The following is a 13,576-nucleotide window of genomic DNA, read 5'->3' as shown; positions in this document are numbered from 1 at the left end:
GCGTATCAGGCGGATTTTATTTATTTCCTATGACCCTCTGCCACCCCTGTAACTGTTTTTATTCCATGTCATTGGATTGTGAGGTATTTTGCCCCTCGTTTGTACAGATACGTAATGTGCGTACCTGTCCGGTAGGCAGGTCCCAGGTTACGCACAGTTCGCAAAATCTATTTCCCCTCCCTTGACTTCTTGGCCACGCCCCCTCGTCTGGGCTGTCTCCCCACACGAATGTAAACCTGGCCCCAGGAAGATGGCGGCTGCGGCGGGGAGTCGGAGCTCGTCGTCCGGATTAGGCGCAGCCGCCGTACCCGGCAGCCCGGAGACGGGGCAGCCACACGCTGGCGAGGAAGCCGGGGAGTCCCGGGCAGACTGGCGACGCAAGCAGCTGCGCAGAGTGCGGAGCGTGGACCTGGATAAGCTAGCGGCGGGGAAAGCCGATCACACGGAGTCCCAGCATAGCCCAGCGGGCGTCAGCGGGGAGCCGGAGCCTGGAGCCGGTAGCGAGGCCGAGGAGCTATCCGGTCACGGAGGGGGGAGGTGAGAGCTGCTGTGTACCCTGTCCCGGCAGGGATCGGCAAGCTGTGGTGGGACTACAAGTCACAGCATGCCCATATAGCTAGTAAGGGAGCTGCTGCTGCGTGTTCTTTCGTTGCCTGGGGTGGATTGTGTATGCATTGGGACCTCTTACTGCTGCAGCCCTGCTGCGGGATAGATACCCCCAGGGACTGGAAGATCCCCTGTCCAGGGCACACTGGGGGGGCTCCATGTAATCAGGGATTCCAGCTGGTGGACTCCATGTAATCAGGGGTACCAGCTGGTGGGCTCTAATATCATTGCCTCAGTTCGGGCACAGTGTCTGCATTTTATATATGTATGTTCCTATGCCTGCCAGGCTATATACAGAGTCAGTGCCGTGTTTGGTGCTGTGCATGTTAGGGCTGTGGTGGTGCTGCTGTGCTCTATGCCAGGGCTGTGTTTGTGGTGGTGCTGCTGTGCTCCATGCCAGGGCTGTGTTTGTGGTGGTGCTGCCGTGCTCCATGCCAGGGCTGTGTTTGTGGTGGTGCTGCCGTGCTCCATGCCAGGGCTGTGTTTGTGGTGGTGCTGCCGTGCTCCATGCCAGGGCTGTGTGTGTGTGTGGTGGTGCTGCCGTGCTCCATGCCAGGGCTGTGTTTGTGGTGGTGCTGCCGTGCTCCATGCCACACTGGCACCACACTTGAGTACAGTGTGGTTATTGCTTATGTTGCTGTGTTATGCATTGTTAGTTATGTGCCCTCACTGTCATTGTCAGCCCCCCGGGACACGCTGTAGATATATTGTTCATTCATTAATTATGCAAATGACTGTTGGTCCCAAGGCGAGGGATGACAGATGCTGTGGGGAGACTGGGCACAGATGCCCCTGCTGCAATTTCTCTATGGTAATAGCTGCTACTCAGTAAATTGCATGAGCCCTAGAGTTGAATGTAATTTTTTTTTTTTTTAGCAACACCAATGGGTGAAAGTCCTGGTTTCTGTATATTGCTGCTGGCAGAGTTGTGAGTCCCTGGGTAGTGCTGGAGCAGGAGGAGTTAATCTAGATAAGAGTCTTTTCTGCTTATATGCAACTGTACTGTGCAAACATTGGGGTCATAGCATCTCCCTTCCTGTCAGCTGCCTTCTTGCCTCTGCATTTGCAGCGCACAATACAGGCTTGTCAGCAAGTTGCTCTCTCCCAGGAAAGTTACCTGTCGCCCACTCCGGAAAACGTGGTCTTTTCTGGATCATTTTTAATGGGTCCTGTACTGCTTTATAAAGGTGGCTGTCCAGTGAATGGAATTGGACATCTACAGGTAAATCATGTCTTCTCAAATCCTATGTATGGAGGATATCTCTTGCTTTATTTATATATTCTGACAGAACTTACTAAATTGTTTATTGAGAACTACGATTCAGGGCTTTGTGCAGGCAATGGGCCATTTGTGGCGTGGGAAGTTTATTTTTGACTTTGTAACTTTTAGTTCATAACTTCTGGCTCACATTTTCATAATTATTATTATTTTTTTTTTTATTGCTTGGATGCAACTGTACTGTGCAAACAGTATTATACTGTTGCACCCCCAGTGACACCGGTTTATGCCTTATTGCCTTCCTCCTTCTGTTTTATGTATTCTGTATGATGGGGTGTGGGGCTTCTTTTCCTCCATGCTCAGGACCCACCTGTTTACAGAAATGTGCGTTCCGGGTTTTATTACCATAGACCATTTCGCTATGTAGAATATCGTAACAGACTATCCTTTGTTCTGCGTAGAAAATAGCTGGTTTAATTACAGCTGTGCATTTTATTTCTGAAGAAGTCATTAAATGATGCAATTTGCGGTTGAAGGCTGGATTTCTTTTTTTAAAGCAATGGCAGTTTTAAGATCTACCTATTCTGATTTATTCTGGCGAGCGATCTCACATGTGCGTTTTTACATTACAGGTGGCTGCTCAAATTGTATAAATGTCATATCCTGGTTGGTCTTCTGTCTCCACGTGCAGTAACACCGTGGTTATTCTGCCCACTGTATTAATCAGATGGGGTCTTACGGATAATCTTTGTATTTAAGTTTCCATCCATACATGATGCATGTGTGGGTAATCCAGAGCATATTATTGTATATGCATTTGCGAGTTCGACCCAGACCATGCATTTAACAGATGTTTACTGAAGCACACATTAATGTCCCATAGGGAGAGATAACGGGATCCAGTGCTAGGACCACCCGGTCCTTTAATTGGGCGGGATGCTATATAGCAGAAATGCGGTAAAAACCCCGTTTTCGGGGTTTCTACCGCATTTCTATATGCTATATGGCGCCTCCGCAGTGTCAGCGCTGCGGAGGGAATCGCCAGCTAAAGCTGGCGAATCCCTGCAGAAGCCTATGGGCTTCTTACCGCAGCGCTGTTTGAGGGATCCGTCACGGATCCCTCCCAGCGTGCCCTGCGGCCGGCGCCGGGGTCTGCGCATGCGCAGATGGACTCCCGGGTCACAGACCCGGAAGTCCAGCACCGGCGCCGCATCGCAAGGGACAGCTCTTATCGCAAGAGCTGTCCCTTGCATGAATAACGGCATATGTTATAGCATATGCCGTTACTAATAATGCGATGTCCGGCGAAGGGGGGCCGCGGATGTTATAACATCCGCCTTTTCATATGCGTTCCATATAGACTGGTGATTTTTACCTGCATAAATAATGCTTCTGTAGTGTGCTTGCATTTATTAACCCATTTATTGCTGGTTACCGTTTCCTATTTCATGGCCTTTATAGTGGTCAGTTGTTACATTGCTGGAAGTCTTCGGTATTAAACAGAGACCTAGTGGTAGGTTTATGACATAAATTGAACCTAGCGTGGTGTATACATGTGGTAGGTCCTGTAGATTGTAAGTTCCACTGGGGCAGGGACTGATGTGATTGGAAAAAGTGCTGAAGAATATGTGTAGCTATATAAATAACCTCATAATTCAGAGCAGGCAACAAAACAAAATTGCATAAGTGTACTATACCGATTTTTGTGAATGCGATTGGATGATTGTTTACCATGCTTAAAAGTCCAGTAAACCTGCATCTGTCAGGAGGAGTGTAGAGGTTGGTGCTGCTGACAGTTATAGGGCTGTATAGTTCCCACAGACTTTACTATGTGCTGACTGTGCCTGTCCTGGTAGTACAGTGCCTCAGAGTTGGGGGGGTTTGTGATACTTTAAACACATGTCAATGTAGCAGGAGTCGAATGACAGGGAGACAGAAACTGATACAAACACAGGAAATCAGTGCGCAGATCCAGTTTTGCAGAAAAAACATATTTTTCAGTTTCCCATTCTTTTCAAAATAGGCAAGGAAACTTGAGTATCGGAGCTCTTCCTAATCCTCCGAAATAAACCCAGACAGAAATAACATTTGATCCATTAATAGGATGAGTGGATGAGCCAGGAACTTGACTCCGATGTTATGCTATCCAGCTATTGGCACACAGTGGTCGTTCACTGCCTTCTGTGTGCTATGCTATATTCTCTAGTTATCATTTTGAAAAGAAAAAGTGTGTGTGTAAAATGATATTTTTTTTTTTATTAATTTTGTATACTGTGTATGTTTCTCAGATCTGAAACCTTCCAAAATCCAACACTACTTGGGGGCGACTGGGGTAGCGACCCCCCCTGTTTTCTGGTTCCAAAGTTTTCGGATAGGGTCATCTCAATCTGTTTTTATATTTCAATTGTATTAGTCATGTATAGAAAGCACAGAACAGATTTGCTTTTCTCTTTTGTCATGGAAGATTAGTTGTGGGAACAGTCTCCAGGGGGGGGTTCAGGTGTTTGCGCAATTCAACGATTGCGCTATTTGCATGTGAACACCTGCTCGCAGCCCTCTGCGCTGATGGTCAGAAATATGCGAAAAGGCCTGTTTTGGTGGCCAAACGCCACTTTTTACATTGCTCTTAGTTTCGATTGGTTTAGCTGCTTCAAGTGTCTAAACTCCATCTGCTTTGGTGCGACGAGCCCGCTTAAAAAGAAATTGAAATGGCGTCCCCGATATCCAGTCACTTGAGGGCCAGGTACACACTAGGACGATATCTGAATAATGGAGCTTGCCTCACATCAGAAACTTGGTCCGTAACCCTTATGAGTGCCAAAAAAACGTTTTAATTCATCATAATGGCCTGTAATATTTACCTTTTTTATATAAGAAATCTTTTTTCGCAACAGTTTTTAATTTATATTACAAATGTGAGCGACGCTGTTATTTTTAGCCAACATTTTGCACGTTTCTCACAGAGAGGTTGGCGTTTTTTAGCAGATATTTTGCGCACCTCTCACAGATGTTGGCACAATTAAAATCTGCCCTACGGATGCTAGAATGAGCACTACAATATTTACATGAAAAACTGGAATGTGTGAATAAGCCATTATCGGAGGTTAGCTGTATGTAATGTTGGAATTGTCTGCACAGTGTAAATGCAGTTGTTCTAATGTAGTCAGGTTGTACGTTTGGCTTAGATAAAAGGCTGACATGTATGTTTATAATCTAGGTATGTCCAGTCTACAACATGGCTGCCTGTATTGTGTGCGGTGACTCATTTTTCCCCAGCATGAGGGGTCCAGATTTGTGTAACATGAAATGACCGACTGGGTATAAAGTGCACATCTTGCCAGAACAGATTGTATATTGTTCTGAGTTGCTGCTCACCAGTATTATCTGGTGAAATTATGTTAATTGATCGGCTGCCTTGTGTCCAGAAGGGTTCACAGAGAATGAGGTACTGTTTTGAAAAGACTATTTTCATTGAGAATAAACCTAAAGATAATGCTTATTCTGGTATGGGTCATTGGGTAGTCCACTGAATGTCGACCCCTGAAATCGGTTGGCAGGGTCTGACGGTTGACACAAACATTAAGTCGACAATAACAAAAAAATAAAGTGAAAAACTTGTCGACTTTACCTATGTCTACCTACTTTTAATAGCATTGACTGTATACAGCTTATTCTGCCTCTTCAGAATGTAAGCTCTCACTAGCAGGGCCCTCTTCCCTAATGTGCTTTTCCTTCTCTTACTTAAACCATCTTTGACTGCACCAAATCCTGCGGTTACCTGCCACACGTGTTCCCGTGTTCTCTGCTGATGCAGCTATGGTTATGGTCTCTGTACTTGTCCTCTACTGTATTCAACTGTAAGTCACGGTTTTGCTTATTCATTGATGTACTTTGTAATTGGGCTCTGCAGATCCCTTGTGGCAACATATAAATAAAGGATAATGATCAAATTTATAATCCCTGAAATATGTATTCACAGATCTGTGAACTTATTGGGTCATTAAATCATGTTTTGAAAGAGGCCTTAATGAGGGGCCAGATGATAGTCTTTGATTAATTACAAATACGTTTGGGATTTTGCAACTTTATTGAACAAAGCAGCGTCCTCATTTACTATGGCAGTGCAACATAAAAGTACTCAATCTGTTCACGCGCGAAAGAGTCATTCGTCGTACTGCGTCCATTTGAGCAAATGGGTGTTACTAGATTAGATCTGTGTATGCAGTGTCCCATTATTGGTAAACTGGAGCTACATTGATGTACACCTGAGAGATAGTTATCACTTAGTGATCTGACCGAAATTGGGCGGATAAGTGGTTTTTTTTTTTTTTTTTTGCCGATCCTGAAACTCTGGTCATCATGTGACCAATTCTTGGAGAGGGAGATAGTGTGCCAGATGTACTAAGCCAGTGATGGCTAACCTTGGCACTTCAGCTGTTGTTGAACTACACATCCCAGCATGCCTTGCATCAGTTTTACTATTTAGCCATGCTAAAACTGATGCAGGTCATGCTGTGATGTGTAGTTCAACAACAGCTGGAGTGTCTAGGTTAGCCATCACTGTACTAAGCATTGAAGTGCATAATGGCCAACCATTCCTATTTGTCACACTAGAAGATTTGCTCGTTGGAGCTCCCCGTAAAACGATGTGGCTCGTACACACTGAATGATATTGTTAATGCTTTTGTCAAGTGTCATCAACTGTTCTCGGTTCCTAGTATGCGTCGTTGACGATATAGTGAGCATGCAGCAGAGATTAAGGGGGCGGGGGAGTATACATTGTTAGTGATATTGAGCATGCATATAAAGCGATTTTATAAACGGTATCGCTCAGAATGGGCAAAATGAGTGAAAATTGTTTAGTGTGTATGGAGCTTTACTCACTTCAAATGGCAAGTTTGAATAATGACAGGTGCTGATTGCTTTGTACTTTATCACACCTCTACATTATGGGCGGTATTCAATGAGGCTGATTCGCCAGGTTTTTATGGTGATTTTGTGCTGTAAGGCGAATTTCTGACTAAAACGGTGAATCACCCTATTCAGTGACCAGATGGCGAATACATTTCAAGGTTTTTTTCGCCATGATTCACCGAGTAGCAATCGCTATTTTTTTATGGTGAAGTGGAAGGTGAACTTTTAAAAAAAAGTGTTTTGTTTTTTACAATTGGTGTCAAAAAATCTGGAATTTTATTCTGAGGGGCATGCTATTTTTATTCATGTGCTGTAAGCACATGAATATATATTTAATTTAAATTTTTTTTTTTTTTTTTTTTACACAGAGCAGCCAGCAGGGGGCCGGAGCCGAGCCGCTCATTAGATATTCATATATTCACTTCACCCGATCATTACATATTCATGATCGGGTGTAGTGAATATACGCGGTCCCCTGCTGGCACCCCCGGGGGGCAGCCTGTGCTGCCTGGCACCCGGGGAGCCCACCTCCCCCCCACAAACTTTCTGGGGCAGGCAGGGAGACTTCCATCTCCCTGCCTGCCACCGTCCTCAGGCTCCCTGCGGCGTTCGCCGCAGGAGCTCAAATTCGCCGGTCAGGGGCAGCGAGCCCCTGACTCGTTGAATACCGGAGCCGGCGAGGCTCCGGAACGCGGCGACCAGTGGCGAATGTGCAGCGAATCCTAAACAGGATTCGCTGCACGTCGCCGGTATTCACATTGAATACTGCCCTATATCTCTCTATAGCTGGGTACACACTATGCGCGTTAATGTAAGGATATAATCGTTCAGTGTGTACCCACTATATCGTTAACAATGTGCAATCACGCGGGTCATTAATGATCCCCCCCCCCCTGTCATCTGAACATGCAGACCAATCTGACAATATAGTCTGCGAATGCATGGTCAATAAGGGTCCCGGGAACATCACTGAACGGGGTATGGATCATTTGGTCGACAACAAGTAGGTAGACATGGGACAAAGTTGACAAAAGCATTAAGTCGACATGGGCTAGGTCGACAGTCAAAGGTTCTACATGGGGTTTTTCACCTTTTTTTTTTTTTTACCCGAATGTCGACATGGACACAGGATAAAGTGCACTGCATCGCTACACTCGGCACACTATTTAATTTCCCACCACACCCTAGTGTAAAACCCCATGTCGACCTAATGACCAGTCGAACTTGTCCCATGTCAACCTTATGCTTGTCGACCAAATGACCGTATCTCGCTGACCGATATCGTTCATGATATCATTCAGTGTTTTTCTGCTAGATCGTTCATTCTTGAGCACTTCAATATTGTTACCGATATCTGCATGTAAATTTGATCATTCTAGTCCTGAATATGTATTTATAGTAAAAAATCACTAACCTGTTACAAGCACAGAATACATATGTAACACTAATGTGCTTTCAGATATAGGTCTCCATTTAGTATATACCATTCTCTCAAACATGATTAATCATGTGACAAAATACTGCACCCAACCATCTGCAGCAACTACTTTATCCAGCTATAACTTATACTCCGAGACTCGCCTGGCATGGGATACTTGGCTGGAGTTTCCCCGGCACTGAAAGAGTTACACGTTTTTGGAAAATGGTCCGGCATGCCACGCCCACCATGATATAAATAATGTTTCTCATTGTCAGGAGCCAGCGCAGCAGAACCGTTTAACAGGCAACCTCACAATTCATAAACGAATGGGGACGACAGAGAATTCAGCCGAGACTTTGTGATCTGACTTTATTCCCAGCTATCTAGTTGTAATCCATATAGTGGTGTGATCCATTATCACTGTAATCTTGTTTTTGTCATCACCGCCATATAATAATAATAAATTCAGTGTTTGTTTATGTGAGTTGTATCACGCAGTACACATGAAATATGCATAAAATGGTGTGAAATGTGAGTTTTTGTAAAAGTAATAAAATAAACAAGAGAAAGTGTTATTGGTGTGTGTGTGTGTGTCTACACAGCAAAGTTTAGTGCAGAAGTGGTTAATCTGGGGTGTAACGGGCATGATATGATTTGTGGATTTTGTGTCTTGGGCTAAAGGCCTCTACCACGATTTGGGTGTGTGTGATGTCCCCTTAGGTCTGATGTGCGGTCCCGTGCCCATCGGACCTTAATCTTCCGACCTTGGACCCCGGGAATAGGGTTTGCATGCAATCCGTCACATGTGAAAGGGCCGCATTACTGTTTTGAAATTGGGAGGATTTCTGTTATTACCTGGCCTTGGTTTGTACCTTCCGTTGCCTTGCCAGAGGGAATATCCTCATTAGTGCACTGAAGGCCAAATTATCTACTTTGCCTAGTTCTGTGTTTTTAGCTTTTTATTTTTTATTTAACTGATGCTCTACACAATGGTGCGTCCGACAGGGAAAAGGATCGACGTCCTGATAATTGGAGTGTCTCCATACACTACACATTGTATATGTCATCATGCGTCTGGTCACAACACACGGTGCAGCACAAGATGCCTGGCAATAGTGAGCCACTGGGTCCCATGCGGCTTTGCTAGTGCCAAGTTGTTTTTTTTTTTTTTTTTTGGTCCCATGTATATCTGAGTGCAAATAAGGCCTGTCCAACCTGTGGCTTCCCAGCTATCATGAATCTACAAGTCCCAGCATGCATTGCCACAGTTTTGCTATTGTTGAATGCTAGAACTGTGGCAAAGAAAGCTGGGATGAGTAGTTTCCCAACCTATAGGCAGTCACATTTTTGGCAGTACAGAGATTATTTGAACATTAAAATCAGTCTTTGCCCCAGTGGAGCTTACAATCTACATTCCCTACCACATGTACACGCACACAGACATTCTAGGGTTAATTTTGTTGGGAGCCAATTAGACTACCAGTATATTTTTGGAATGTGGGCGAAAACCGGAGTACCCATAGGAAACCCACGCAAATACAAATAACTCGCCACACAGTTGGGGCCATGGTGGGAATAGAACCCATGACCTCAGTGCTGTGAGTCAGTAATGCTAACCATTACACCATCCGTGCTGCCCCATATCTTGGATGCCCCTAATATGTAATATCTTGGAGAGAGCCCCAAGAGCTACCTGTATTGTACATCGGGACATTTATGAACTGTTCTCTGCATTTTCACACTGTAAAACAGTGAAGCCTAACCTTGACACTCCAGCTGTTGTTGAACTACACATCCCAGCATGCCCTAGTACAGTTTTACTATTTGGCCATGCTAAAACTGATGCAGGGCATGCTGGGATGTGTAGTTCTGCAACAGCTGGAGTGTCAAGGTTAGACATTACTGCTGTAACAAGTAACCAGGGTATAGAATAGCACATTTTGTTTTGCTGCTGAAGAGATACAGGAAATGTATCTATTATTGTCAGGTTGTTTGGCTGCGGATGAACATTTTATAATGTGTCGTTGCCTTTGTGTTGGATTCCGGCTGGGGGAGTATTATTAGTGTTCCGGTGTCTGTGATACTTTGTTGGTAGACATTGGCGAGATCTTTCTCCTTTACTCTAGTGTATAATGTTTCATCGGCTGCATGTAGCCGCTCTGAGAAATTGTTAATGGATCAGTGTGTCTGTGGCTGGGAGTAGTGGTGGGTGCGTGCTTGGAATATTTGGTCTGTGTCCCAGTTTCAGCGCTGAGACCCGAAACTGACCTTGGGGTTATGTAAAGTTGATTAGTCCGCCAATGCTGTGCACCTTTAATCAGGTGCTCGGGCTTCCCAGGAAGCGATAGAGGGAGGCCTGGCGCTCACACGGGGCTGGTTATCTGCTTCACAAACAACATTTCCTGGAACCAGTGGTCAGGTACCTGTGATACAGCGCATTGTAATACATTGGAATACACCAAACCATTAGTAGCAGCACAGGAAAGACCTGTCCCAGGCATAATAGGTGTGAAGATGCATCTTGCCTTACTCCTCTAAAGAAATACATATTACAGGGCTGCACAATACCAACACTCTTTATGGTGCAGGATGGAGTGTGACCAGAAATAATGGGTGCTCCTTTTTTTTTTTTTTGGTGTCCCAAAATTAATTCTGGGCTCTGGAAAATAGACCCCCCCCCCCCCCCTCTTATGTTAGATGTCATAGGGGCAGGTGCTGTGGGGCTATGGACAACATATCTAACTTTTCCATGTCAAAGTTAGATATGCTGAATACATTTTTCACTATTGGGGGGGTACAGTACATAGGGGTCCTCGCACATTTTTGCTTTAGACCTGCTCATTGTTATATGGTATGAACTGAATTGGAAGGTATTGTAATGTGGCACAATATGTACAGGGGCCACTGTGGGGGTGAATTTACTTGTTTTCCCCCTTGCCGGGAACTAGGGGGTGCAGAGTGTAGCAATTCAATTGTTACTCCATATAGATGCCCTTTAGCCGCTGAGGTGACCTTTCTTCTCGCAGCCTCCTGAGGTTGGCGCTCTCATATGGACCCCCGAAGCAGTACTTTTAGACTAAGTTTAGTTATTTTATGTGGCTAAACATTGTCTGTCTGGGTGCGATATGCATGGGCATCTAAACATAAATATATTTCTAGTTTCTGCAGGAAAAGTAGACTCAAAAACAATTGAATGGCTCCCGGTATGTTCATAATGTGAATTAGGAGTATTGCGTTGTATTTTGTACTGGTGGCCCTATAATGTGTACTACGGCACTACCATGGTCCAGAAACCGAAAAAGTGTACAATTATGGGGCACAAAATTAACGCTGCTGCGGGTAAGTGTTTCTCTAGATCAGGCATATCCAAACACTGGCCCTCCAGCTGTTGTGAAACTACACATCCCAGCATGCTTTGCCATAGTTTAGCATTCCCTGATAGCAAAACCGTGGCAAGGCATGATGGGACTTGTTTCACAACAGCTGGTGGGCCATAGTTTGGACATGCCTGCTCTAGATGCACTGGGACAAGAGGGCCTTCAAAATGTTGCTATGTGGCCCACAAAGTCCTGACTACTCCCCTGTATATAGGAAATTATTTTTCTTTCATCTGGTACATGGTTCGCAGAGCGGTACAGTTTGTATGCTGCCAGTTTAGAGATGGTAACAGTGTAAAGGTGCCCATACACTAGCGCGATTAGTGCCCTTTTAATCCGATTCCGACAGATTGCTCCAATAAATTGGTTGAAAAGTGTCATATGGCATGTGTTAGCTCACATTCTGATTCGATGAGCGATACATGGCATGCTGTCCTTTTACATGTGCTGTATCACATGCCAGCTCATTCCCTGCCATCTGGAGGGTGGGTCTGAGTCGGACCAGATCTGACCTCCCGATCCCATCCGATACGCACGGGGCCTCGGGTACGATTGGATCCAATGTCAAATACATCTGATTTGGGCCGATTTCTCAGCCCCATCTGTCAGGATCAGGAGAAATCAGACTCGTGTATGGGGTCCTTTAGTTAAACCTGATTAGCCATTATTCCTACTGATCATTCTAAAAACACTGCATCCTCGTCCTGGCTACATAGTCATTTCTTTATCCAATTCTCTATTATTTATCTTTCTATATGGATGGTTTTTGTAAAGGTCTGTGTATTATTGCAGCGTTCCTTCAGCACTGTACTTGTGTGCCTGCCTCCTATATTTGTTACTCCAGGATATTCTTTGTTTTATAACCAGCCTAGATAACTTGTGGCTTGGCATGCTGGCAGAGGGCATGTTGCCTGTCTGTTTGATCTGCCCACTATGTTCCAGGCGGAAGCACCTTGTCCATATTGGTGCCCTGTGGCAGGATTGAGCATGCGGAACCCTCCAGTTTCTAGCTATTTAAAGTTAAACATTATCTGTCCTACCCCACACATTGGGCACCGTAGTTTCTTATTGTTCTACCAGGGACGCTGCAACTTCCTGGTACGTGTCTATATTTTGCATCAGTTTTCTTTCTACATCACTATAATGATGGCAAGCGACTGCTCAGGCCTGAATGCAGCGGGTGCAGATATTTCTGTGCACAGCTTCCTTGGTGGTTTGGGAGCGCTAATAGGGTCTTTAGCCAGTTTAGCATCCTTCTGGTTTATGGATTGTAAGAACAAGAGTGCAACTTACAACGATTGATCAGTAATCGAAGAAAACTAGTCACAGTGATTTCTATACATGCTTTAAGAACGCACCATCCCTGTATGAGTAATGACCCATCCCTACCTGCACTATTAGACCACCTACCCGTGCCTTTAGATAGAAGTTTCTTTGCTATATTTGGGACCATACTTGTGTTGGGATCTTCTACAGTGCAAACATCAGAGGTTGCAGTCATTTGAGTTGCTGTGACATCACTTGCCCGCTCCCCCTCTGCAAAGTCCTTAGTCCCCACAGTGCATTTCTACTGCGTGGGTTAATCCATTCAAAGCAATGGATGCGATGTTCCGCTCCAGATCGGAAACCCATAAAGGTGCCGGGGAAAACCGATGTCTGCCGGCAGCGCATCGTTTTGAATTTTTTGTGTCCTAGCATGGCGGTCCGCCGCAGAGCAGTAGCAGCAGCAGGGAGTGTATTGAACATTGTTGTTCTATACACTGCAGTTATTTCAGGTGTATTATTTGCATTAGTAAGTTAAATACTAGATTTCCTTTAATGTTCTCGGTGTATTTAGGTTAGGAGATAGAGGGCGCTTGCGATGTGTTTTGCAGCACCTCATTTATCTTAAGTAAACTTGCCTGGCAGGTCTTAATCCCTGCAGTGGGTGTTGGGTTACATGGACTTTGTTATGGTACATGTTAAAATTGAAACAGACGTGATAATGGCTGATGTCATGGCGTTTTATCGGCAGTCCTTTGTGGTGTTTCTGGAGGAGCA

The 13,576-nt window shown here is 44.9% G+C and overlaps 1 protein-coding gene across 3 annotated transcripts in view; it reads left to right on the top strand.

Annotated features, from left to right (window-relative positions):
* The first annotated feature begins 211 nt into the window (after positions 1-211).
* MAP3K1 (mitogen-activated protein kinase kinase kinase 1) overlaps positions 212-13,576 on the top strand; it is a 60,897-nt gene continuing 47,532 nt past the window's right edge. For 2 of the 3 annotated variants that reach the window (XM_083153513.1, XM_083153503.1), the window contains exon 1: positions 212-537. In XM_083153513.1, coding sequence (XP_083009639.1) covers positions 251-537 — 287 coding nt within the window. In that variant the 5' untranslated portion in view covers positions 212-250. Of the gene's footprint in view, positions 538-1,641; positions 1,829-13,576 lie in introns of those variants that run through there. The other variant, XM_083153520.1, reaches the window with a different exon arrangement.

This window comes from Crinia signifera, chromosome 1, assembly GCF_055691185.1.
Source record: "Crinia signifera chromosome 1, ASM5569118v1, whole genome shotgun sequence".
Lineage (NCBI taxonomy): Eukaryota > Metazoa > Chordata > Amphibia > Anura > Myobatrachidae > Crinia > Crinia signifera.
This window is presented reverse-complemented; position numbering and strand designations above follow the sequence as displayed.